Source organism: Herpailurus yagouaroundi, unplaced genomic scaffold (assembly GCF_014898765.1).
Source record: "Herpailurus yagouaroundi ecotype Mexico unplaced genomic scaffold, PumYag 198, whole genome shotgun sequence".
NCBI lineage: Eukaryota > Metazoa > Chordata > Mammalia > Carnivora > Felidae > Herpailurus > Herpailurus yagouaroundi.
Genome location: NW_024412429.1, coordinates 27,821,697 through 27,849,058, shown reverse-complemented (window position 1 = coordinate 27,849,058; position 27,362 = coordinate 27,821,697). Strand labels below are relative to the sequence as shown.

General features: G+C 42.9%; 1 protein-coding gene across 1 annotated transcript in view; it reads left to right on the top strand.

Moving 5' to 3' along the window:
- Positions 1–27,362, top strand: part of ARFGEF3 (ARFGEF family member 3) — a 183,433-nt gene that overhangs the window by 65,815 nt on the left and 90,256 nt on the right. Inside the window, exons 7-10 of the mRNA XM_040448631.1 lie at positions 4,182–4,250; positions 16,760–16,882; positions 20,813–20,855; positions 23,471–23,549. Coding sequence (XP_040304565.1) covers positions 4,182–4,250; positions 16,760–16,882; positions 20,813–20,855; positions 23,471–23,549 — 314 coding nt within the window. The remainder of the gene's footprint in view (positions 1–4,181; positions 4,251–16,759; positions 16,883–20,812; positions 20,856–23,470; positions 23,550–27,362) is intronic.

Below are 27,362 nucleotides of genomic sequence, written 5' to 3'. Positions count from 1 at the left end.
CACGCACGGGTGCGCACTCTCTCAAAATAAGTAAATAAACTAAACAAAACAAAACAAAAAAACTACTCTAAAAAATTAGTAGAATGCAGACTCCAAAAGATTTATGTTTTTGAACATGATTGATTTTTTTTAACTTAAAATGCACCCAGTTGTTTGTTAGAATGGCCACGATGAGTTACATCAAATGGAGACTTATTTCACCTCTGTGAGAAGACAGCCCTGGACATAGATGCATCATGTGCACTATTGTTTTACCCCATCATTTAATGTATTCGTTCCTTAAATATCCTTGCGAGGTGGGGGGGGGGGGGGGATTTTACAGATAAGGGGATAGAGAATGTAGTCACACAGCAGTTGGGCACTGAATCAAATGCCACAGTCGTGTTACTAAAACACTGTGTTTTAGCTCTGATTATCACAGCACCTGCCATGTCGTGATATGGTCCAGGGCCAGGTCTGCTGATGGAGAGACCCCAATCGTGGCCATGAGAAGCCCTTGGGAGAGGGTTAATCCAGGGTATTCATGATCAGAAGAACATACCTCTGACCTTATGCTCGTCATCATTATTTGTCCACATGTGTCCCCCTCTGTTCCCAAGGTGACCACGTTTCCCTGCTTCTTGTCACTTACGCCCGGTTCTTACAATAAATCAGCTTCACTTTCTCCTTTCTGGCCCAATCTTTTTTTATCCAGAGTTTGTATACACGTTTTAAATCGAGGGGTTGCTTTTTTGCACATAGTAGCTATTCGATTATTGTGTTTTAATGATTGGAATTTTTATTAGCCTTTGCAGTGATTTTTCCCATTTCATGGAACACTTTGTGCCTGTTTTCCTATCCTCGTAGCTCATTTATGGAGGCTGTGCAAGCAAGCTAGATTGCAAGATGCTGCCGATCACTCAAGTTCCTGCTGTTCAGTGATGATGTGGTCAATATACTTTAATGACCCCATGAGGGATGTATTTTTAATGGAATTGCCCTCAGTGTTTAGTTGCTCTTGTTTTCCCGGAGGGCCAGTGTGCTCAGAACGTGAATCTGAGCTTTCTGCCCTCTCATCGTGCTTTACATTTCTTTGCTGCCCCCTAAATTTCCTACACCCAATCTGTGTGTTGATCCAGTGAACTAATGCTGGCTAGGCATTGGGCACACCAGCCATTTCTCCACTGATGGTTTTAGTACGTCATTTCTGTCTACCGCATCGTCCTCGCTGGACACCGTGCCCTCTGTCTATATTGTGCGAGTCACAGGGGCCACGAGCACTGCCCTCCCTGTAATTAAAACCTGCTGTGCTCCCAACACAACAAACCGTGCGTGAGCTTGAGGAGCTGGCTTCGTGAACGCGCTTCACGTTCGTTTCGTTATTTTCGGTTGCTGTTGGTTTTTGCAGTCAGCTCAGCGTGTCTTTGGATATTAATGGCCAGAGCCTTTTTTCAAAGACCTTTTGAACTCTGTCAGCATTTGCTGGGTACGGGGATCCTGAACTTCCCTCAGACTATTGCACATCTACTCTTGTGTACCTTGTATGAAAGCACAGAGTAGCGCAAGGCAGAAAGTCGATCACCGGTCTCACAAGTAACATTAATAATTAACCAGTTTAGACAAGCATTTGCCATTATTATTTCCATATTGTAAAGTATTGCCAGTCACCGGTCTTTATTGTAAATACTTAAAAATCCAAGAGCCCAGATGGACAAGTCCTCTCCTATCTCCACAGACCACCACCGCCACCAGCCAGTCTCTCATAACCTCCCACCCACCTGCCATGAATCACGGGGTGGGGGGAGGGGGGGGCGGAGGTAGGGGAACAGAAGGAACCAAAGAAAGGAAACTGTGAGATAGCAAAAACTCGAAGTAAGAAAGCACCCTATGAGAAAGCCTTGAGGGCCTTTCAGAAGCCCAACCAATGTTATAATCTAATGGAAAGATTATAAATAAGTAAACAAACCAGTTATTCATGATACTGGTATATGCTCTAAAGTCGTGAAACAAGATGTGACCAGCCATTTTAGAGAGGGTGGTCCGAGGAGGCTACATGTCTCCCTGAGGGATTTACATTTAAGTGGAAACCTGAAAGAAACCAGTCAAATAAGCCACATGAGGAGCAAGCGAGGGAGGGTTTCGGGCAAGGGTACCACCAAGTACAGAGGCATTAGAAGACATGGCCTCTCCCCCCCCAGCCCCTCCCCCACCCCGGGCCAATTTACGTCGTGGTGACACTGCTGTCCTCAGCTTTCACTACTTGTCTACCAACCCCCAACCCCCAAAGATAGTCATTGGACAGAAGAAGGCCTTTTCCCAGTAGGCCTGAGGGCAGCTGCTCCCACAGTCTCTCTCTGTCAGCCTGCCTGGCATGGGACGATTTTTATCTGGAGTTGACTCTTGAGTGGCAGGCACCTTAAGGATCAAAAGACTAAGGAACCGATCCACAATGAACTTAACTAATCTGGTAACGAAAATGGGCAAAAATCCCCTCTTCCTTCTTTAATCGCATACATATTTGCTTTCTTTGAAGGAGCAGCTGTTCCTAGGGTGGATGGGCCAGTAACGAAGACCGAGGGATTAGGAGGGATTCCTTATCCCATCTGGCAATTGCACTTTTTTGGGGTGCTGATTAGGGGCATATCCTGCGCTAGGTAAATTTGCTAGGCTTCAACCTTCTTTCATGAAGTGTGCAGAACCCGATGAGAAACATCCTCAGGCAATCCCCACTGACAGGGCCAAGCTGCAGGCAGGGCACGGAACACGGGTGTTGGGTTCAAGATGAAGGAGCGGATACCAGCACTGTTGTCCCTCAGGCTATCAGCGAGAAAAGTCCAGCATCAGAAGCCAAAGGACAGGGAGAGTCTGGCCTCTTATCTACTCTTATCTATAAAGTTAGAAATGATTTTTCAAATGGCACGGGCTTTTATCAATCTGTTATCTGACAGCTCTTCAAGTAGAAAGTGAAATTTTTAATGGTCCTTGAAGATCTTGCAAACGTCAGCGATTCACTGTCTATATATCTTGTAGAGTAAGGGGAACCTGAGACTAATAAATAGGTAAACTCTGGGCAGCATCTGGGGGGAAGTTACAGGTGCCTGGTAAAGAATTTCTAATCCCTTGTGGATTTGGGAAGGGGACAGGAACAGAAAAGTACAATGAGGCCTGGGTCTAGGAGGAGGACCAGACAGATGACATGGTGGTTCAGGGCATGGAGTCAGATTACTTGGGTTCAAATCTCAACTGTACAGTTTGTTACTTGTATGGTCTTGGGCGGCTTACTTAATCTTTCTGAGCATCAGTTTCCTTATCAGGGCAATAAGGACAGTAGTCATCACACTTATTAAAAGTATCAACCTAGGGGCGCTTGGGTGGCTCAGTGGTTAAGCGTCCGACTCTTGATTTCGTCTCAGGTCATGGTCTCATGGTTCATGAGTTCAAGCCCCACATCAGGCTCCATGCTAACAGTGCGGAGCCTGCTTGCCTGCCTAGGATTCTCTGTCTCCCTCTCTCTTTTCTGCATCCCTGCTCATGGGCACGTGCACACACACACACATACATTCTCTTTCTCTCTCTCTCTCAAAACAAATAAACTTAAAAAAAAAAAAAAGGCAGTTGGTGCCTGGGTGGCTTAGTCAGTTGAGCATCCGACTCTTGATTTCAGCTCGGGTCATGATCTCTTGGTCATGAGATCTAGCCCCTCATCGGGTTGAGCATGGAGTCTGCTTGCGACTCTCTCTCTCTCTCTCTCTCTCTCTCTCTCTCTCTCTCTCTCTCTGCTCCTCCCCTGCTTGTTCTCTCTCTCTCTCTCTCTCACTCAAAATAAATAAATATCTTTTTCAAAAGTATCAACCTAGATAATTTGCACATCGTGCCTAGCACTGAGCCTGCTCTTATTGGACAGACTTCCTAGAGTTGCTGAGGAATGTGGTTGCTGGCCAGTCTTGCAGTGGCCCTTCCCTGGGAGGACAGGGTCTCTGCATTTGCTTTTTACGGTATTTAGTCTCTGTCTTATTGGGCGACGTGTGGCCACTAATTAGGGAGCAGTGAGGTGGCCCGGGAAGAAACATTAGATAAAGCAAAGAACAAAGGAATCGTAAAAGAGCGGGGCCGCACAAATGATTTGTGAAACCGTATTTCTGTTTATTTCTGAAATTAACCCCTTCTCTCTCCCTTCCTCCTCCACCTCCCGGTTGCTCAAGGTTTTACTCTGCATAACCTACACCCCGACCTTTGACCTGAATGGGAGCGCAGTGCTGAAGATCGCAGAGGTGAGTGCCCCACTTCTCCCAGCCCCCACTGGCTGCTCTGCTCGGTTGGTGCATGCGCACAGCTGCCTTACCTCCCAGCCTGCTTAAGCACGGGCTGGAGCTGCAGCCCGGCAGTGGGGGGAGCCCTTTTCTGATCATTACCTTGGGGGAATTTCCACTAAGCAATTGATCTATAGGAAGCGGGCTGTGGGCGCCAACATGCTCGATAGTCGTGCTCTGCATGCTTTGGTTTGCTTAACTGGAGGCTTTAAAATGGAAATAACAGTACTGGTTCTCCCACCACTGCCACACCCGGGTATCACACCTAGCACTGCCTTCCCAGTCTGTTTTTCATAAGGGTAATTGAGAAGCAATTGATTTTAAAAATGGTTTTTAAGAAACCAGGTACAAAAGTGAGAGACATGTTTACCGATGAAATTCCATCCCCATCCCCCAAGCCCCGATGAACGCATTCTGTGACTATCATTGGAAAGCCTTCTCTTTTCCATCTGTGTTGCAGACTGAGTCCTTTGTACCTTCCAGCACTTCCAAGAGCATGTCCAACAGAAATCTTGGCTTCTTGAATGCCTGGCATATGCCTTTGGCTTTTGGAAACGTCAGCATTCCAAAGCTATACTTTAATACACTTAGACTACTTTTCCTACCATTTCTTGAAACGAGTATCTTCAGGATTCATGTGTTTTGACAAGCGTACACATGCAGACCTCAAAGAGGCAATGATATTCTGAATTCTGAAATTATGAAGAAAAAGCTTAACGATCAGTGGGTTTTTTGTTTTTTTGTTTTTTTTTTTTTACAGTAATGATTACCATTTCTTGAGGATACCAAGTTGATATTGAGCACTTTGGGCATGCCTTCTTTTTTCTTTTTCTCATTATTGAGGTAATAGACAAACAAAAATTCTACATATTTTAAGTCTACAACTCACTGTTTTGATAGACATATACATTGTGAAAGAACCTACCACAATGCAACTGCATAAAATATCCATCAACTCACATAGTTACCATTATCACGAGTATTACTTATATTGGCCTATACATGTGCTTTTTATGGTACTGTGTGGTATTAAAGAGTGAAAGGAGAAAATTATTTTTGAGCACACTGAACATTTTTATGTATCTATCAAAAGAAAAAGAAGCAATTAGCTGACCTTGCACTACAATATAAATTCCCAAATGTATATATTTATATAGATAGAACACTTCTCTTTAACATATTTATATGTTTTACTCTATGTAAGTAAAGAAATAGAATATCAGTCGTTTTTTTCAGTTGACTTTTAAGGAACACCTGTGAGTGTTCTTATTATTTTCAAGTTCATTTTTTCGTTGCGCATGTGGTAAGAACAGTTAAGATGAAATCTACCTTAACAAATTTCTAAGTGTCTGATGTGGTAATGTTAACTACAGGCTCTATGTTGCTCAGCAGATGTCTAGAACTTACTCATTGTCTTGTGTAACTGAAACTTTATACCCAATGAACTACCCATTCTCCCCTCCCCACAGCCCCTGGAAATTACCAACCTACCCTTTGTTTGTATGAATCTATTTTAAGTACCCCATGTAGGTTCCCTTTTAAAATGACAAATGCTGGGGTGCCTGGGTGGCCCAGTTGGTTCAGCGTCTGAGTCTTGATTTCGGCTCAGGTCATGATCTCAGTTCAAGTTTGAGCCTCACATCAGGCTCTATGCAGACAGTGCAGAATCCATCTCTCTCTCTCTTTCTCTCTTTCTCTCTCTCTCTCTCCCCCCCCCTCCCTCCCTCTCCCTCCCTCCTTCCCTCTCACAGTTCATGAGTTCAAGCCCCACACTGGGCTCTGGGCAGACAGTGCTTGGGAGTCTGTCTCTCTCTCTCCCTCTCTCTCCGTCTCTCTCCCTCTGTCTCTGTCTCTGCCTTTCCCCAACTCAGGCACGTGTGTGTGTGCGTGTGTGTGTGTGTGTGTGTGTGTGTCTTTCTCTCTCTCAAAATAAATAAATATACTTAAAAAAATAAAATGACACTTTCTGATTAGAGCAAGAAATAGTACCGGCATGTAAGAGCCCTGTGTTAGTTAGCCCTTTGCCATGTGAAGAGCAAGAAGGGAGAAGCAGCTTGTCCTGTTGCTGGAGCTTGGGGAGGGGGCACAGGTTGTTGCAGGACTCTCAAGAGGGGAGAGGGGCTATCAGGGGTCCCCAAGCTGCTCGCAAGAAGGAGAGTAGGCTGCCTTTATCATTCCTCGCGGGAGCCAGTTTGTGAATGGGAATCTGAAAGATTCAAGATGTCATTCCGGAACAGTGGACACACACGGCCATGAACCAGCCAGGTTAAGGGTGTTTATGCTGAGGGCATCTAGAAACCAGTGTAAAGATTCAGCAGGCCTTTCCAAATGGAATAACAGGTCAAAACACAGTGGTCTCTACCAAAACCTATACGGGAAAAACAAAACTCCTTGCTTAAAAAAAAAAAAAAAAAAAATCTCAGCCCAAAAGCAATATAAAGATAAAGGCATTCCAGCTCAGTGGCAAGAAGCCAAGCTCTGGAGTAGCAGTGTTCGGATGTCAATCCCGGCTCTCCCACCTCCCACCCACCTGCCGCGTTGCCTTGGCTACTTCCCTGGACCCGGTGTTTGTTCCCTGTGAAGGCAGTGCACATGGCAGTACCTGCCTCGTGGTGTGGGTGTGCCCTTTAGGCAAGGAAGATAGAATCCACGTAAAAAGCTGTTCGTGCAGGTCCAGCCACGCAGGACATGCTGTGGCCCTTAGGGAGCTGCAGGTTGATGATGATGGCCAAGTGCCACTGAATCATGCTGGCCCGGCCAGGACCCTGAAAGGATGGAGCATCGATGGGGCCAGCCTCCTGTGACAACAGTAACTAGTTTACTTCCTCTTCCATGTCCTCTGCGATCCCGTTGCTGGGGGAGAGTCCCCCACCTGGCACAACAGCAGCGTGAGGGTAGCAAAGTAGGCTTCAGCCCATCACAGAAAAGTGTGTCGCTTCCCACGCTGGCTCGGACTTTATAGCTCACGATCAAGGCTTGAGACTACATTCCTTTGAAGGAAGGACTTGGTGGAGATCTTAAAAATAAACTTTCCATTCTGAATTTGGTGGCGGGTGCCTTCCCTCACGGTGTTCAGGCCCCCAGATGACATTTTAGGTCCCGCCTCTCCCGCAGACCCACAGGCGGATTCTCCCACCGCCCCGTTCCCAGCAGGACATGGTTGACCCTGCCAGTTTCTCCTGTGCCTCACTAGATCTGCCACTCTGCGCTGGGGACTGGACACGTTGGAACGTCCTCCGGCATAGCAGGAGTATGGAGGCTGCTTTGTAACAGCCACAAGAGTCACCATCTCGAAGCACTTTTGATAAATGGTAGTGTGCAGAATTGCTAGTATAGACCTGATATAGACATCAGCTTCCAGAGAGTGGGAATCCACTCTTCTGTGTGGCCAGTCCTTGGGAAGGACAAGCCAGTCCGCTGAGAGAGGCAGGGTGACCCCCGAGCATGAATGAGCATCACAGATCTAGGGCCCGAGCTGCACTCTGCCCGGCTGCGCCAATTGAAAAGCCAATAGACACACTCTGGAGAGTGCAGCCCATGCGGAGAATAGCGGACGTGTATCCACGAGGCCTGGCTACAACTCAGCGTAGTTCCACCAGCCTAAGTTCTAGTTCTGGGCTCATCTGTGGCCATTCTTTCTCACAACTGGTCACTCCGCGGACGCATGAAAACCTATCGTGGCACCTGCTAGGGCAAGAGACAAGTTTGTAAACTCAAAGACCACGTCATCTAGCTGTCCCAAATATTTATTCAGTGCTTACTCTGTGCCAGACTCTGTTTTAAGAGCTTTCTCTATAGCAAATCCTATAATCCACACAACAGTACCGTGAAGCAGGGAATATTGTTGTCCATTTTTAACAGATAAGGACACTGGCACATAGAGGTTCGCCAACTTCCCAAAAGTCAGACCGCTAGGAAGGGGTGGAACCGGGATGCAAGACCAGTCAGAATGACTGCGCTTCTTCCCCTCACACTGTGTAGCACGCACGACCGCCATCTTGGCTGTGGAAGGCCCACCTCACAGAGGCCCTGCTGCTGTCCTCTGTGAAGGGAGGAACGTTCAACGAGGCTACCCCCGCTTCATCCCAAGCTAGGCTCAGGCATGAATACCGTGCAGACACAGTGTTGGAGTTAAACTAATCTTGCCTTTTGTCTTCAAAATGTGTCTTTTGATGAAAAGAGTAGTATGCACCATTTGACTGCTAACAGTGATCAAAGATCAGAACCAGGGACAGGCTTACAAAAGGTTGCTATTAGAAGGTCAGCCATTTTCAGTAGTTGCTTAAGTAAATTTTGGCTTTTCCTCTTTACACTCCCCAAACTAACCGTCACATATGGGACACTTGCAGTCACAAAGCTTTGGAGGACTTGCTTTTATGTTGGTGATTCTCATCAAAAGGCTGCCCGTTAGAATCACCTGGGAAGTGTTAGCAAAAATAAGATGCCTAGGGGCGCCTAGGTGGCTCAGAAGGTTAAGTGTCTGACTCAGGTCATGATCTCACAGTTTGTGGGTTTGAGCCCCGTGTTGGGCTCTGTGAGGACAGCTCGGAGCCTGGAGCCTGCTTCAGATTCAGTGTCTCTCTTTCTCTCTCTCTGCCCCTGCCCTGCTAAAGCTCTGTCTCTCAAAAATAAATAAAATGATGAAACCTTAAAAAAAAAAAAAAAAATGATGGCTAGGGCTGTCCCAGAAATTGAGTGTTTTGGTCTTGGGCAGACCTGAGCATACACATTCTGTAACAGCTCCCCAGTGATTGTGCTGTAGAAGTCAAGTAGAGAGCAACCGCCATGATGGTCCCTCTTGTCTCCCACCGAGCTTTTCTTTTTTTTTTCTTTTAATTTTTTTTAATGTATATTTATTTCCGAGACAGAGAGAGACAGAGCATGAGTCGGGGAGGGGCAGAGAGAGAGGGAGACACAGAATCCAAAGCAGGCTCCAGGCTCTGAGCTGTCAGCACAGAGCCCGATGCAGGGCTCGAACTTGCAAACCGTGCGATCATGATGGAAGTCAGACGCTTAACCGACTGAGCCACCCAGGTGCCCCTCCCACCAAGCTTTTCTGTAAAGCCGTGATGACATGAGCTGTTGTCCTCTAAAATCTCAGAGCGAGGTGTGCTGACCAGAGGCATCAGCAGCACCTGGGAACCTGTTAGAAATGCCGAACCTCAGGCCCCACCCCAGACCCGTGAATAAGAATCTGTTTTCTAATCAGAGCCCTCTTGGGGTCCATGTGCATATTCACGTTTAAGAAGCAGTGCCCCACGTAAATGTCAGTATACTCTCATTTTAAACGGTTTAAAACCCAGGGAGAGCTGCCTTACCTCTGCGTGGCCATTCAAACCCCCCTGCCCCGGCCCCCATGTATGGAATCCCACCAGCAGCAGCATGCCCTCGATAAGTACCAACTTTGCTTCTCCTGTCCCTTTATCTTCCATTCTCTCCCACCAGATCACCTCCACTTTTCCCTTCCCATCTGTCAGTGCTTGATAAATATCAAATATATTTCTTAGGCTTTAACAGTTTAATCTGCTACAGAGCTGTCCCCTTGTGTTTTCACCTTAAGGCCCACTGTCAGCCTTTGAAAGGAGGGGCATGCCCCCACCCCCACCCATACTTATGTAATCTGGCACAGGATGAGCACACCTATTTATATGAAGAGCATAGCAACAATTTATAAATATAAGCATATGGATCGGTAGTGACAAATATTAGATTATTAGGCGAATAATACAAAGGCTAATTTAAGAAAGAATAATAGTACAGTCATCTGAAATCATTGTTTAATTCAGCTGCACAAGAGAGGGATAAACGTTTTTCTCACCAGACTTTATATTTCCTCAAATTTGCCGTAACAACAGCTCACAGCCTTTCAGTTTTCACTATAGAAATCACTTAAGAAATGCTTTAAAAAAAAAAAAAAAAAAAAACCTTAAAAAAAAAAAAAAAAAGAAATGCTTTTTCATCATCAAAAAGAATTAACTATGTAAGAAAGTTATATTGCACAAAAAATTAATAGTATTCAGTAGACTTATTCAAATGGTGATTCTGCAGGCTCTAAAAGTGCTTTGCACTTGCTCATTGAGCCTTTAATAATCTGCATCTCTGTTTTGAAAGCAGGATGGGGACACCTGGGTGGCTCAGTTGGTTAGGCATCTGACTTCGGCTCAGGTCATGATCTCACAGTTTGTGAGTTTGAGCCCCGCTGGGTGAGCGCTCTCTCTCTCTCTCTCTCTCTCTCTCTCTCTCTCTCTCTCTCTCTCTGTGCATCTTGTGGGATTCTCTCTCTTTCTGCCCCCTCACTCACTTGCACCCTCCCTCCTTCAAAAAAAGAAACAAAACAAGCAAGTAAGCAGGACATTTTAGCCTAAAACTACCACTTAGCTGCTGGAAGCTTTCTTAGTCATCTCTGGATTTTTCATAAAAATAAGTCTTTAATTGAATGAAAAAATTTTTCTCCTGTTGTCACTTTTGATACAGCTAGGAAAGCAATTTATGAAAACACCTTCAAACCAACCATTTACAACTCCCGTGGAAATGTTGAGAAAGAATCCAGACATTCTCTTCTTTCTTACTCTGACGTACATTGACTTTTACTCAAGAACAGTGTTTACCCTGAAACCTGTTGATCAGGAAATGGAGGTGTGTAGTTCAGTATGAAAAATGAGGCCATTTCCCCAAGGCACCGTTGAAACTATCAAAGGATTATTAAGCACTTAAAATGTAAATAAGAGGGCAGCCTTCCTTTGTATGTCTAACTTTAACTTGCTTAATTAAACTATAATAATGAAAGCTTTTCAGAACATGGTTTTCCATGATACAGGAGGAAGAAGAAATATCGTCAAATCTAAAAATGGGTAATTACGAAAAATGCAACATGTATTTTCTGGTCAATTTCTTATACAATCAGAAATAGAACTCCCTATGGATACATAGTCCTTCTCTTCATTGGTTGAAAGCTAGACCAAGATTTCTTTTAGTATGAGGCCCAAATTAGCAGATAGGTTGAGTTTTCCAAGGGTAGTTACCTTAATATTGGAAAAAGCTGTGGGAGTAAAAATTGCCAAGGTCTTTGGGTAAAGAAAGAAGAGGAACCATAGCCAGGAGCTCTGGGGAGCGAATTTGAAAATGGTTCGTGTTCTTCCATTAGAAAGATTCGGAGAATATTCTCAGGCATGCTAAAGGCTCCTCTGTGGGATTTTTCAAAGTGAGAAAGCCTTGTTTGTAGGTGTGTATTGGCTGGTTTGATTACTGATTCACGGGAAACTTCCAGTTTTTGATCCTGTCACGTTCAAGCAAAGTCTGTCTCAAAGACCATTGTTTCTTTTCTTTAAGATTCTTAGTTCCAGGGAACTTCCTCTTTCACTCCATCTATCCATCTATCCCTCAACTGCAAAACACTGGTTAATCAGAACATCTAACAACCCTAGCTACTAGCTGTTGAGTCCCTAGGGCGTGTCAATAAAATGCTTTTTTTGTACATTCCCCTCTAATCTTTGCCACAACCAAGATAGATAAAGAATCCCAAGAAAAGTGAGGGTCATTTGCTTGCCCAAGTTTCTACAGCGAGACATTCCAATTCAGACTTTTTATATTTCAAATATGGGCTGTTTAACCACTATGTTATATTGCTTCATCACTACTGTCAGTCTTAGAAAATGTTAGTAGAATCTTGCCATTATCATGTCGGCCGCCAACTGAAATTTTTAGGAGTCTTACCCACCTTGGATCTTTACGAAGGCGCTTTGTTAGAAAATGGCGGTATGGTGTTTTCATATGTGAAGCAAAAGTATTGATGAATTTTACTTTTTGTGTGTGTGACCACGGATTCAAGTGACTGTTAGGCATATGCCATTTCTTGGGTATCTTTATGTATTGATACTCAATTTATCTTTTCTGAGCATTATGTTAGCATTTGAGGATCTGATGTTTATAGTTTATAGTTTAGTTTGTTGCCACTTCTTACCCCGGGGAGTTTAAAAACATTGAGGCTGAAGACCTGCTACCCAAGATTCCGATTTAATGCTACTAGTTGTCATTAAAATATATATATATATTTTTTTTTAGAACGGGCTGACTTATAACTCCTGAAATGTTCAGTGATACTTTTTTCTTTTTAAGCCTAATGTGGTAGCGTTATTTCTGAGACCTACAGCAAATAAAATATTCTACAATTAAGGACCAGATTAGTCTGCAGGTATAATCCAGGAGAAAAGTACACAGGCGATCTGGTCAGTTTATCTTGGAAGCATCTTATTTGTCATGTTCTCTCTAAAACTGGGAGAAGTAACCCCACCTCCTGGCAAGAAAACCAGTCAAGGGAGCCCAGACCATTGTCTCAGGGTGGCTGAGGCCACTGAAGGAAGGAAATCCTGTTCTAAGGAACGTCTCCACTTTTCCTTCTGGAAACCCTTTTCTTCCTTGTGGGCCCATCTCTTTACTGACTCTGATTTGACTCCTTTGAGGTGTCTGTTCTTTGGTTATTTGTTGCCAGATGGGATTTGAGCAAACTAGTCTTCTTGCAACACATTTCCACACTTGCCTGTAACCTCCGACTTACATAGTTCTTGAAAAAACTTGGAATTAGAAGCCACACAGAACACTGCAGACGTCCTCTGTACTTCATTTTGGATGGGTTCACAGGCCAGAGGCTAGAGTTCAGTAGACCTTCTATAGATCAAGGTGCACGAATTAAAGGTCTGGGATGTCTTAAACTGTTTTTATATGCCAGCTTAAGCCAAGAAGAATAGGGAGGCGGAAGAGGGAAGTCACAATCAGAGTTGTCTGCGTATGCTTTTCCAAAAGGAAATTTCCATACCCAACATGACGATCGGACTTACTGACACATGCATTTCTTAGGAATCGTAAAATAATCTTAGTTCATTTTGTGAGTGTGCGTGTGCATGTGTGAGTATGTGTGTGTGTGTGTGTGTGTTTGCATCAGCAGGAACCATATGATGAGGTGACTTCTGTCACATACCCACCTGTTACAGCTGTTGACCTGGAAACGGGTTGGCCACTGAGTTGTCATGATGATTCAATGTAGAGTTTAGACTTTGAATGTGATCAATAAGCTCTCATAGTCTATACAAAAAGACATTTCTTCTGCTTTCTTGTAGCTTAATCTTTTGATCTCGGTGTTTCTTATCACCGTGAATTATTTTCCGTCTCCACAAAAATTTTCCAGTTGAAAACACACTAGCTCTTCTGTTCATGGAACTTGTTACTCCGTAGCAAGGACGGTTTTAACAAAGCTGTGCCACGAACCCCATTCAGATAGGACCCAAAGATCATATCACATGTATTTTGCAAAGCTAAACAAATGTCTCCTGTGGCAGCTTCTTTAAAATTTGTTATCACTTTGGCCGGTGTTGAATGTCTACCACATTCTGCTGTGCTGCTTTGTACTTCATAATAGTGATACTACCCTGGGTTTAACCTAGTACTGTTATTTATCAGTCCGCTTACTTGATGGCATAAAACTTCTATTGCTTACGTATGGCTTGCAGACTTGCGTCCTCTTGTTCTTTTTCCCTTCTGCCTGTGGGGTCTGTTTTGCTTCATTAACTCTTTGTGGTTTTGCTCTCAGTTGTGTTTAGCATGCCGTAAAGCTGGATGTCCACAAATGCATGAAATGGTCAAAATGTGCGTTACGAAACTCCTCACTGCCCTGTGTCTTCGTGCGTTCCCTGGCGAGCAGGGGCCTGTGGCTTTTCACAAGGTATTTGACTTGGCCCTTTGAGCCTCTGGCAGAGATACAGGACTGGGCCTTTTTGAATGTCAGTTCTGCACTACGAAAGCAAAGGGCAGGGGGAAGGTAGAAATGATATTGGAGATACTACAAGAAGAAATTGAGGAGTCCTTTCCCGGAAACTCAGCCTGCCTTTGGACTTGGTATTCTCTTAACTTCTCTGATTCAATGTGCTCATTTTAGCACGACCTCAAGGTAGAGCAGAAAAACATGCACAAAGTGACAAATCATTGGCCTTGAATAGTGGTCAGGTTTATCATGGAAACCCTAGTTTGAAGAACCTTACTGGTTTACCAATTTATTATTATCACGAAGCAAGTGAGAGAAGCTTTTCTGAAGATGTCAAGATAGCTGATAGAGCATCTCTTTCTGTGGACTTAAAGGTAGTGATATTATCAGGTACATGGTCTTGTTATATTTAAAAGGATACTCTTTTATCAAAGTATGTATACCTCCAACTTTAGCAGAACGAGCTTCTTGGATTAATACGTCTCAAAGCAGAGTAAACATGCAATGAGTCATTCCCAGTATTGTACCCCTGATAGTAGCAGCTATAAAACACGAGAAATGGTGGAGACACTAAAACTCAAACGCATTTGGTTTCTAGGAGGTTCTTGTCCATATCCTGTTCTGTTTATGTTACATAAACCCCATTCCTCACTTGTGCTTTCCTTCATGCGTCTAAAGTGACTGATACAATTTTCGCAGGGAGGTCGCATGGGGGGTAAGGCTCTCGGTATTAAAAAGAATCGTGCTTCTCTTGAGCAGGAGGTCAGCTCTTAAAATAGCTACTCTTTTATCTGTACTGTTTCCACAACTTCAAAATTCCCTTAAATGTGTGTCACAGCTCAGAGATCTTAAAGATCTACAGCTATCAAGATTTCTGGGGAGAATGTAGGATTTAAAGAAAACTTAAATTCTGAGGCACGACTCGTACTGCTGTGCCTACTTAGACCACAGAGAATTTGGTTCGTCAAAGTGAAACACCACCTGCTTGGATGGATTTGCAAGGTTTGTGTGTCTTCTCATCACATGCAACGTAAAAGTCCCCTGAGATTAAGACCCATTTTTTTCTAAGTATGTATAACTTGTGCCTTCAAGTACATTATGATCCATGATCATTTGAGAAAATGAATTTAACATTGACATGCCCTTCAATGGTAATTTGAAAAATAAATATTTTGGAATCTGCTTTTGTTTTTTAGCTAAAAATGAATTAATCTGACCCAAATTCCAAATAAATATATGAGTTTTATTTTTTTATAAATTTATGAATTTTAAATGCTCACTGGACTATCAAGCATTTCATGAGAGATAAATTAAATTGTTAGAAAGTATTTACTTTTACATCATTAATTTTACCCAAAAGGTTACGACAGTGACACCCGGCAGAAAGCTCCAGCTTAAGCAGTAGAGGCAAGAAAAGTTAACACTTAGTCTCTCTCCCATCTCGCTTATCATCCATCGAATTAAATTTGCCATTTAGGTGAGAACACTTTATTTTCATTGTAGATAATCTTGGAGCTATTCGTAGAAAAATAATTTAGGTACGTTAAATCCCTTCTTTTCCTTTTTGTGGGTGTAAACTTAGGAGACTGAAAAGGATGACATACCTTAAATAGAGAAAAAAGTGGATAAATTAAAAGCATGTGTTTATTGTGACACCCATTCCTATAGCTTCCGGAAGAATTACAGGGAGTAAAACCTGAAAAGTCATGACATTAAACATCATCATCATCACATGAGGGATATTGTTTTTTCAAATTGGGATTCCTCCAAGCTGCAGCCACCAGGGAATCTTCTCAGGTCCAACTAGACATTCAGACTCGCACAACCCAATATGCTTCGCAGATACAGGACAGGGAGTAGAAGCAGGACACTGGCCGGCATTTCTGTCTCACAGGAGTCCTTGGAGCTGTCCAGAGGCTAGTCTGTGCTCTCAAATGTCCGCCTTGGAGCAAGAAGATGAGAGCCACCTTGATGGGTGCAGTCACGTTGGCTTAGGAGCTCCCATGTTGCAGCTATGTCAGAACCAGAATTTCTGTAAAAACCCCACAAACAGAGCTAGGAAATGTCCCTCAGAGGCTGTGAGCAATGACAGGGTTCACCCAGGTGACAGAAACCTGTGACTGTTCACAGGTTTGTGAAGTTCATCCACAGCTTTCCCAATTCAGATGCAGCTTAGTAATTAAGAGACACCTTCACCCCAAGCCATGCTGCCCAGTCACGTAGCCGATGGTCCACCTTTACCAAGTTTGCAGAAGGACACAGCTAGAGAGTGAATCCAAGATCAAGCTTGTTTACAGTGCAGGAGAAAGGGGTTCACGAACCCGTTTCCCACCCTTCATAACTCAGAAGCTCATACATTCCTTTCCTGTTTTGCCATGGAAGGAGCTTTTCCTGATTAATTTCCAGCCACCTGAGTTTGCCCTAGATAGCATTATCTGGCATATCTAAAACTCACTAATTTGCATCTTCCTATGATGCTCAGAATAATAAGCTTCTAAGAGTGGTAATATTTAGGAAAATGTTAGTTTTCCTATAGGCCGAAAAACAGATTTTCCGGGATTGTAAATATTTATAGCACTCATGGATAATTGGTCCTAAAACAGGCTGACTTTCTATTTGAGGAGGATTTAATAGCTTCTCCGGTTAATTCCAAAGCATGTTGGTAATGAACTGTTATCTACAGAGCGTGTGTGTTGCTATCTTATTTCTTTACCAGGTGTGCATTGAGACATACATATGTAGCTGTCACCAGCGTAGTATAAACACGGCTGTGCGGGCAACTCTCAGTCAAATGCTGGGTGACTTGGCTTTACAGTTACGACAAAGGCAGGAAAATACGGTGAGCAATGTTGCCGGTGTCTCTGTGTAACTGCATGCTGTGTGTTCCACATCCTAGACGCTCCCTCCCTCACCCCCTGCCGGGGCTGCTTCCTACTGAAACAGTAGGAAGGGCTTGCTTGGTTTAGAAGAGCATCGATTCATATAAATTAAGCTCTTTAAGTATATTTTTGCCTGTTTAAAGCTTTGAGAGTCGTTTCTCTTTATGGTTTCTACTCTTTTTTTCAGTCGTTCTTTTATAATTCACTTGTCTTTTTAAATCATTTTTTAAAACTCAGATTGAAGGGGCGCCTGGGTGGTGCAGTCGGTTAAGCATCCGACTTCAGCCAGGTCACGATCTCGCGGTCCGTGAGTTCAAGCCCCGCGTCAGGCTCTGGGCTGATGGCTCGGAGCCTGGAGCCTGTTTCCAATTCTGTGTCTCCCTCTCTCTCTGCCCCTCCCCTGTTCATGCTCTGTCTCTCTCTGTCCCAAAAATAAAAAAAAATTTAAAAAAAAAAAGTTGAAAAAAAAACCCCTCAGATTGAAAGCTTTTATATAAAAACACTGGACTGATATATTAAGAAGTATCAGAAGTGAATTCAAAATTAGGAAAAGTTAATAGCAGTCAATTACATGCTTTAAGGTTTGGTGTCTGTGTTTCTCTCTGTTAACTAAAAGATTGTGCGGGGGGAGGGGGGTCTTCCTTCACCTGCTGGTACCATGGGGGGATTGGGGTGGGGGGGGGGAGAAGCTGGATTTGACTTCTCTCTGTCATCAAAGCTGGTTAGAGCTTATTGATCCAAACTTGAACAGATTGTCTAAAATGAGCATTCCCGGGAAAAATATAAACATAACTGGCTTCTTGTATGTCCTGTCTTTTGGGAATGTTAATGAAGAGATGATTCCTGTTCAAAATAGGTGTGTGGTTGGTTTTTTAAATCTGCCTCTGAAGAATTCAGGTTAAACTTCTTTTGAAATCCACAAGAAGTATTCTGAATTGAACACTTTATTATTTTTTAGAATAAGGGATCTCAGTGGCAGCCTGAGACATCTCATGAATTAACTTTACAGAAATTAAGGTCTCATGTTTCACTTAAAATCATTTCTAATTTTTACCTTCAGTTATTTTCTAATTTTTAGAGTTGAGTGGAACCTTCCAGCTTACCTAGTCCAATTCTTTTAGCCCTCATTTTACAGATGAGGAAGATGAAGCCCAGAGAGGTGAAATTGAAATCTAAAATGAATGAGCTTATCAGTGAAAGAACCATCACCGAACCCCTAGGCTCCTAACTGTGACTGCAATAGCCAGTGTTGAAAATACCACACTAATCTGAAAAAGCAGATACTGATTTTTTTTTCAATGTTTGCTGTGTCCGAAGCCTAAGTTTCTATTTTAAAAAATTGTTTTATCTTGACATGACGTTAGCTTACCTTTTGTTAAAAACTACTTCATTTATACTAGGATTTTGAGTATGATAATATGGGAATAGTAGTTTAAAAGAAATTCAAATTGTAAATGGAAAACATGCTAAGGGAAAAAACATTTAAGAAAAAATTGTTAAAAACACATCTTACTAGAGATAAACCTCAGATGTTGAGAATCTTATATTAATCATGCATAGTTCATCCTTGCTAAATGGCAACATGACGAAATACTATAATAGAAATGATGTCTGAATGTCTTAAGAGGAACCATTAAATGAAACTTTGTAATTTCAAAGTGATTTCACTTATGTTAGTTCACTTAATCTTATTTTTAAATTTTTAAGTAGGAAGGTATTTGGTTTCAAGTAAAATGACTTAGCCTGTTAGCTCATGTTGTTCTTCTATAAGAACAGTAACAGGTAAAGCTGTAGAGGTCTGGATAAAACTTAGATAGTGAGGTGTCTGGCCGGCTCAGTTGGTGGAGTGTGGGACTCTTGATCACAGGGTTATGAGTGTGAGCCCCATGTTGGGTGTAGAGATTGCCTAAAAATAAAATCTTTAAGAAAATAAAAACTGACAGGGTTATCTGCCTCTGTCCCTGGTATTGTATGTCTAACCAGCCCTCTGGTCCTGCTCATCACTGACCATCTGGACTTACCCAGCCTGAGGCAAGATCCCAAATTAGGTGGAAAATTAGTGTTTCCTGTTATTTCCTTTCTATTACTCATGCAGTCCCCGGAGATGTGTCCATGTCCCAGAAAAACAATTCTCAGGATCCTAATATTTGTAGCATTTGTGATGTCAACTAGAGAGAGACAAAAGTTTTGTCAGCTAAGAATGGCGATTAAAGGGAAAAGGTCTATAGGCACAGTGAGGTTCATTCGAAGGAGAGTTTATGTTCTCCCATGGGAACCTCACATTACCTGGGGAAGATATGTAGCATGACCCATCACAGGAAGACATCATGGGCCATATCAGAAGTAGGAAGACTTAAATACAATGAAAAGAAAATAAATCTAGACTGCCAAAAGCATTAGCATGAAATGTACAGTTAACTCATGAACAACATGGGTTTGAACTGCCTGGGTCTACTAATATACAGATTTTATCCAAATACAGTACTGTATTTTCTCTTCGTTATGATTTTCTTAATAACACTTTTTTTCTAGCTTACTTTAATATAAGAATACAGAATATAATACATATAAGATACAAAATATGTGTCAATTGACTTATTTTTGTTATTGGTAAGGCTTCTGGCCAATAATAGGCTGTTAGTGGTCATGTTTTGGGGGAGTCAAAAGTTACACACACATTTTCAGCCATAAGGGGTGATTGGTACTCCCAACCACCATATTGTTCAAGGGTCCAACTGTATCTTCAACCTAATGTCTATCCCCACTCCCAGGAAAGATTATGCAGTTTGATTTTGTATCATCAGGATCCTGGAGTTATTATCAAGCTTTGTTATTGAATTATTTAGATGATGAAAGCCATGGTGAAATTTCAAGTTACTAATTTCAAAAAGCAAAAATGCCTCACGTAAATTCTTAAGGGGTAGGTGGTAGTGTTTCTCTTGTCCTTTAAAAACAATTCAGATGTATTTCCTCCAGAAAATGCTGTTGTACACTTGTATTTAGCCACTTACTGAGCTGTAGACATTGACATGGCATTTCACAATGAATGCTATGGAAGCAGCTGAGCTTTCAAATTGAGGAACAAAGAATAGGAAAGATGTGTGCCTGTAACAAGTTTAAAAAACAAAACAGTGCCCTGGGATGATTTACAAGTCTGGTAGCTGATTAGCCTGAAAATGCTCTCTTCTTTTCCAGTGCTCAGATGTGGGGAGACCTAAGAGGCTTCTACTCTCCTTTTAGTAGTCACTAAATTCTCTCTGCAATAGGAAGTGAGCCTAATTAATAGTCAACGTCTTTCCCTTCCTGTTCTCCCCTCCCCCAAGGTTCTGTCTCTACCCCGATAGTTCTACACCTGCCTAGCCACAGCCCAGAGTGGTTGGTCTGGTCAGACAGTTGGAAGTTAATATGATCCCCCATCAAATAGGAAGTAAGTGCTTCTGACCAGCAGTCATCTTTGAACCTGTATTTTAAAGTTCGGAAACCTGATCCTTCTTAAGAGTCTGTATTCATTAGGTGCCAATCAAAGTGTAATCTGTGACCTTGGGACAAACTCTCTGTACAAAGGTAACCTGTTTACATAGGTATGGCTCTAAGTCCCAGCTCAGCACCCTGGAATCATAAATAAAGTGCATAACGGGCTTAAATTTCTGGGAAGACTGTGGACTCTTGAATGAACTATTTTTGGAACTGATGAGCTCAGTTCCAGACATCAGAGTCTTTTCACAAATACCATGAGTAATGCTGTCAAGACCTGGAGGGTGCACTTAGGTAAGTTAGTTGAGCCCCAGAGCGCTCAGAATGACATTTGTTTCCTAAAATTTTCCATTGCCTAAGAGTCAGAAATTTTCTCGCCTGAATCTCCTAATTGTTCTGTGTGTCTCCCTCACTAGATTATTGAAAACCCGGACGTCCCACAGGAATTCAGGAATCAAGGTATTGGTTTCGATTTTTGCTAGTTCAGTTTAAGAAGTGGGCGCCAACTGTGTGCTTGGCACTGGGGGTGTAAAGATGAGTGGGAGCTCCCAGGTTAGTTCACCGTTCTCAGAGGTTCGGCTTACCTTTGCCTTACTGGCAATTCATTAGCTGTTACTTAATCTCCCTTCTATCCCTGCACCCCATGCCAGCTACACCTCTTTCTGTACCAACCATCCGAAGGATACTAATTCTTCATACATCTTCCTGTTGGAGCCTAGGTTTTTGTTGTCGTTGCTGTTCTCCTTGAAGTCGGGTTTATTCATTGGTAAAATGAGAATTGGACGGAAGGTTATGGAAACCTGATTGGCACAGGGTTATTGCACCAGAAGTAAGTTTATGAAGTGCCATTTTTTTTAACATATATACAAAGGAACCTCACAGGGAGTCTTACAGGACAGACAGCTCAGTTTAAATAACAGACGAGGGACGCCTGGGTGGCTCAGTCGGTTAAGCGTCCGACTTCAGCTCAGGTCACGATCTCGCGGTCAGTGAGTTTGAGCCCCGCGTCGGGCTCTGGGCTGATGGCTCAGAGCCTGGAGCCTGCTTCCTATTCTGTGTCTCCCTCTCTCTCTGCCCCTCCCCCGTTCATGCTCTGTCTCTCTCTGTCTGAAAAATAAATAAAAACATTAAAAAAAATTTTTTTAAATAAATAAATAAATAAATAACAGACGAAATCAAGGTAGGGAGGAATTTCCTTCTGACCCAGAGGAAAAGGAAAAACAAAGGTCTACATAAAATTGCCAAGCAGTTGGTTTTTTGTTTTTGTTTTTAGTTTGGTGGTATTGTTTTCTGAAAGAGGTACGAAATATCCAAATTATCTCATTAAAAAAAAATTGAGCTATATTTTATTTCAGATTTTATTCAGTAATTTAAAAACTACTGGAAAGTCTGCTTTTCTTTGATATTTTCACTTGTTCGTAATAAGAAAAGGGGAGGAGAGGATGAAAAGGGGAACGGAAGGGACAGAGCGAAACAGCCAAGCAGCCACAATTAAGAGAAACAGTGAAGGAAGGAAATGAGAAAGATGTCAAGCCATCTCTGAAGGCATTGCTTGAGCATCATGTTGTTTTGTTTATTTATTTTCATGTTTGTTTGTTTGTTTGTTTCTTTTGAGAGAGAGAGAGAGAGAGAGAGAGTGGGGGAGGGGCAGAGAGAGAAGAGGACAGAGGATCGGAAGCAGGCTCTGTGCTGACATCAGAGAGCCCAATGCAGGGCACAAACGAGCTGAGCTCAAGTGGACGCTCAACCCACTGAGCCACCCAGGCGCCCCGAGCGTGTCGTTTTAATCGCCCCTTGCTCCGTCCTCAGGCCACAGACCCACCGGAATGTGCGTCAGCATCTTGCCACCTGTGGAAGCTCCCAGTGACCGGCCCCACCCAACTTTTTCCCTCTTTGGGCAATTGCAGCTCCCATAAAATCTTCACTTTGGTTTCATAAGCCAAAAAAAGAGGTTCAAGCCCTCTTGGTCAAAGACAGATCTTTAAAAAGACACATCAGTTAAAAATGAACGGACTCACTGACATTTACCTAAACCTGAGTTTTGGGGCTACTTACGGTTTTATTTGTTTGTAACTGTGTCTTACCAGTGTACCTTGTCACTTCTCAGGTTTTCTTCCTGCATCGAAGGTCATGAATTCTGACGATTAGCCGTTTCTCTTCCATGTCCCCCTCCAACTTTGTGGTCTTTTCCTCTCTTATGCTCTCGCCCTTTTCCTCCATCTTCCTCGACCTCGTGGTCATTGTTTCCTCTATACGTTCATCAAATACTTCGCTGCATTTGTATAGCTCTTTAAAGGTGTCCGTTACAGGCAAAGCAAATGCTTCCACTTGTTACTGCGCTTGGCCCAACAATTCTGTGAGGTTGGGATCATTTGTCCCCGTTGTGCCAAAGGGAAAACCGGAGCTTACCTGAGCTCACGCGGTCAGCAAGTTGTGGACCAGTCCTTGAGCAGACTCTAAATGTCAGCCTTTTTTCCAGTACATTCAGTGCTTCCGTGGGAGTTGGTTGCTGGTTTCTGGACATGAATATGTTTGGAGGGAAAATCATTTCTTCCGACATTGGTTGCTCCATTAACAACCCTGTGCCCTGAGGATGCGAGACGAATAGTACAAGTGGTGAAGATGGTGACTAAGTTATTGTGCCCTCTTTCCCGAGTTCCTTAGTTTCTTCCGTGCGGCCACGTTTCTCCCTTTGATACCACTCAAGTGTGGTCAAATGACCCAGAAATTCCAAAGGTCAGAATAAGCGATACATGGGTAGTCTGCTGGCCTAAATATTGAGAAATAGGTGGTCAGTTGTGTTGTTTCTTAATCAAAGTATCTTTTGTTAAGTGGGAATGAGTCTTATGTATAAGAAACATCTATCATTTTCTTAACTGTATTTTCAGTATTCTCCTTCAGAAATGAATATTTATATTTTCTATGATGATTCTGGTGACCGAAGGCAGGCTCAGCATCTGAACACCACCTTTTTGTTCCCAAACACATCAAAAGCTGAGGATGGGAAGGACTGTTGGGGAAGCTTCTAGTGCCCTCTGCCAATGTCTAATGCTTATAACCTCTTCTGTTTGAAGGGTCAACAGTTGAGTCCCTTTGTGATGACCTTGTCTCTGTGCTCACCGTTCTGTGTGAGAAGCTACAAGCCGCCATCAAGTAAGTGCCTTCAACACTGGTGTTCTTATTCATCGGAGGTCCGTTTCTGAGGTAACTTCGGTCTACAGAATCACTTCAGATTGCAGATTATAGGGACGATGGTTCCCCCCATTGGTATTCACCTGTCATTCCTGAGAAATATATGCAGTGACTTTGGGCAAGCCCACATTACCAAAGACCATGACTGCAGGGTATCATTTTCTCGTGAGAAATGGGAAAACAATAGCTTGCAAAGAAGAGTTGATCTCTTGAGCAAGGAGCTGAGGGAGAAGAATGTTGGCTGACGGGTAGTTGATGTGACAAAGCTAGTTGACGTAACCCAGTTGTGTGACTCTAAATAGTCTTCTCATCACCCTGCGCTATGCTTTTCTCCTCTGTCAAAGGGCAAGGGTGCCCTGTATGGTCTTTCTGTATTTCTTCGAACATTTCCTGAGCCTGTGAGCTCACCTGCATATCTCTGGAAAGAACACATTGCTCTCATCTTTTTTTGCATGCCAGTTTAATCATTGATAATTAGGTCATATAGACGGTATCCATGGCTCCAACTCTCCAGAACTCTCCAGGCGGTAGGTTAATAAGTTAACTTATACATTTCTAGTCAAGCCAAATTGTAAAAGGACTAGACTTTCCAAGATGAGATGAAAAGCCTCTACCAGCTACATACATAGTTAATTGCAAACTCCCACAACACAGTAAGATTCTGAAATGCCCTTTGAATTGTGAAAGACACTTTCATTTACTAGTAACTAGAATGCTTGAGAATTCAAAGAGCTTTTACTTAAAAATTTTTATATATAGTGAAAAGTTGGGAGATAGAGTCTACTTGAAATATTAATGAGGTCTCTCACTTTGCTGGAAAAACTGCAGAAACTTGTTGATTTGTTCATTTTTGTTTCTTTTCTAATAAACTCGGGATTTTTAAGAGCTAAACTTAGAATGACTCTTTGAGGTTTTTGACTAGTGGTCTCTACATCAGTGTGTCCATCGTTCCTCTAGGTCACCTGGGCCTGCACGTATTTTAATGTTAATTAATTTATTTTTTTTAATTTTTTTAAATCTTTATTTTTGAGAGAGAGCAAGAGAGCATGAGCAAGGGAGGGGCAGAGACAGAAGGAGACGCAGAATCCGAAGCAGGCTCCAGGCTCTGAGCTGTCAGCACAGAGCCCGACACGGGGCTCAAACTCACAAACTGTGAGATCGTGACCTGAACCGAAGTCAGACGCCTAACTGACTGAGCCACCCAGGCACCCCAATGTTAATTTATTTTTGACAGAGGATCTGAAGCGGGCTCTTTGCTGACAGCAGACAGCCTAATGCAATGTGGGGCTCAAGCTCACGAACCACAAGATCATGACCTGAGCCGAAGTCAGATGCTTAGCTGACTGAGCCACCCAGGCGGCCCTGCATCTTTTGCACATTTTGACCAAATTAAGCTCTCTTCATGTTAGGCACTTAAACAATGAAGAGATCTATTTAATCCATAGGTAATACAGGCCAAAAAGCAAAGCACTTCTTCCAGAGCCCCACCCTCAAGCCTCTCTCACCCTGGACTCTAGACAGCACATTATTTTTCCTCAGAAGGGATGGGTCTGACGGCAGATGGCATGTGTAGATGGCTTCTCCTGTACTCTGCTCAGGTCCCCATCTTTCCTAACCACGGAGAGTCGGGGCAGGAGGCCTGAGGCTCGGATTGTTACCCTAACCTGAAGGCTCTAACACCAACTACCGTAACCCCATCTGTGAAGTCCCCATGTGACCCGATCACCTTGGGAGAGTTTCACGTTATGCCTATCCTTTATGATTTTAATCACCCTCCTTCACTCTTAACAGGGTCCTGGCTGGGATAGGTTATATATTCACTCTACCTGTTTGTGACCAGGGTTTAGATTTCTTCTAGTGCTCACTCCTCCCCACCCCTGCCTAGCTCCTCTCCCCCATAGCAGAGCCAGCTGTTATGTCAGAGCTGGGATATGTTTCTCATTGGCTTGTTTTCTCCTAAAATACAATCACGTATGGTGTTTAACCACTGTTGGCTCAACTACGTTATCTTTGGTGGTTTAGCTGGATAAAACCCTGTTCTGCTCTTTACGAGCTCTTGGGCAGAGCTCTCAACTACCATAAGCTTATGTATCCTAAGCTTAAATATCCTAAGCCTAAATAAAATAGTTAATATATTATTTACTATTAATATATCATTTATTGTTTTCTTTTATGTAATATAATATTAGTAATATAAACTATATTAGGGTTTTTGTAATGATCAAATGAGAATATTTGCTTAAAAGAGAGTTGATGCCCGGTAGCCAAAAATTACCTGAGGTTAGCAGAATTAGGTTTATTACCTGTAATAATAAGGGAGTCTGTATACTATGGGGAGCCAATGGTATCCAGTCAAAGGATTTTAAAAATTTTTTTTTTCAACGTTTATTTATTTTTGGGACAGAGAGAGACAGAGCATGAACGGGGGAGGGGCAGAGAGAGAGGGAGACACAGAATCGGAAATAGGCTCCAGGCTCTGAGCCATCAGCCCAGAGCCTGACGCGGGGCTCGAACTCACGGACTGCGAGATCGTGACCTGGCTGAAGTCGGACGCTTAACCGACTGCGCCACCCAGGCGCCCCTCCAGTCAAAGGATTTTAGGAGAGATTGCTATAGGATCGGAATCAGAGTTAGGTGATTTGGAGTGGGTTAAAGGAAATGAGGGTCTGTTCAAGGATTGAGTGCTGTCAGAAAGTAGAGGCAATCCTGGTATGGGGCATCTTAGTTTTTATCAAGCTGTTGGCGGAGGGGGGCAGATTGGAGCCAGCCAATGCCCTCATTGTAGAAGAAGCAAGAGTCACTCCTAGGGGAGGATGATATTTGGTCTTTTTTGTGTTTGTACAGAATTCTTTTTAAATCTTCATTCAAGCCTGTTTGTAGATTGGCTCGCCTCTTATTCTGTCACCATCGTGGAGAATCTTCATCGGATATTAACATCCTATGAAGTTGTTTATGTTCACCAGGGGAACACCGCAGCTCACTGACAGCAACCAGGCGGTTTCCCGCTGTCAAAGATGCTGCTTCTCCTATTCCACCCACTTAGGTCTTAGCAGGAAATCAAACAAAGGCCATCAAAACTTTGAAAAATTTAAAGACTATGTTCATTACTTTGCAGGCAAGGAAAAACAAATAAGCTCAACATTTTTCCCCTGAGTGGTTTGCTAAGGGAAGACTAAGGTTTTAAGTGCTAGAAAAGCTCGAGGTAGTTATGTCATTAATAATTAAAAAGTAACCACCAAGAAAAATCAGAACAAATCTGTCGAACTATAAATGATAGCTTTAAAACATACCATTGTTCACTGGTCAGCAAAGAGTCTTCAGCTGAGTCCAGTAAGGGCTTGAAGTTCATGGTTCTTTAAAACCTGGATGTCTAGGGGCGCCTGGGTGGCTCTGTAAATTAAGCATCCAACTTTAGCTCAGGTCATGATCTCATGGTTCATGGGTTCGGGCCCCGCACTGGGCTGACAGCTCAGTGCCTGGAGCCTACTTCAGATTCTGTGTCTCCCTCTCTCTCTGTCCCTCTCCCACTCATACTCTGTCTCTCTCTCTCTCTCAAAAAAATAAAACACTAAAAATTTTTTTAAAAAACCTGGATGTCTCTAACATCAGCCCTAGGGACCTCCATCTGTAGAGTGACCATATGACCTAGTTTATCTGGGGGAGTCCTAGGTTATATCTGCTGTAATTATTATAGAGATTCAATATTGGTATCTTCTAGGAAATATTGGGACAAATGGAATTTTTTATGGATAAATATTTGCAATATTTACAACA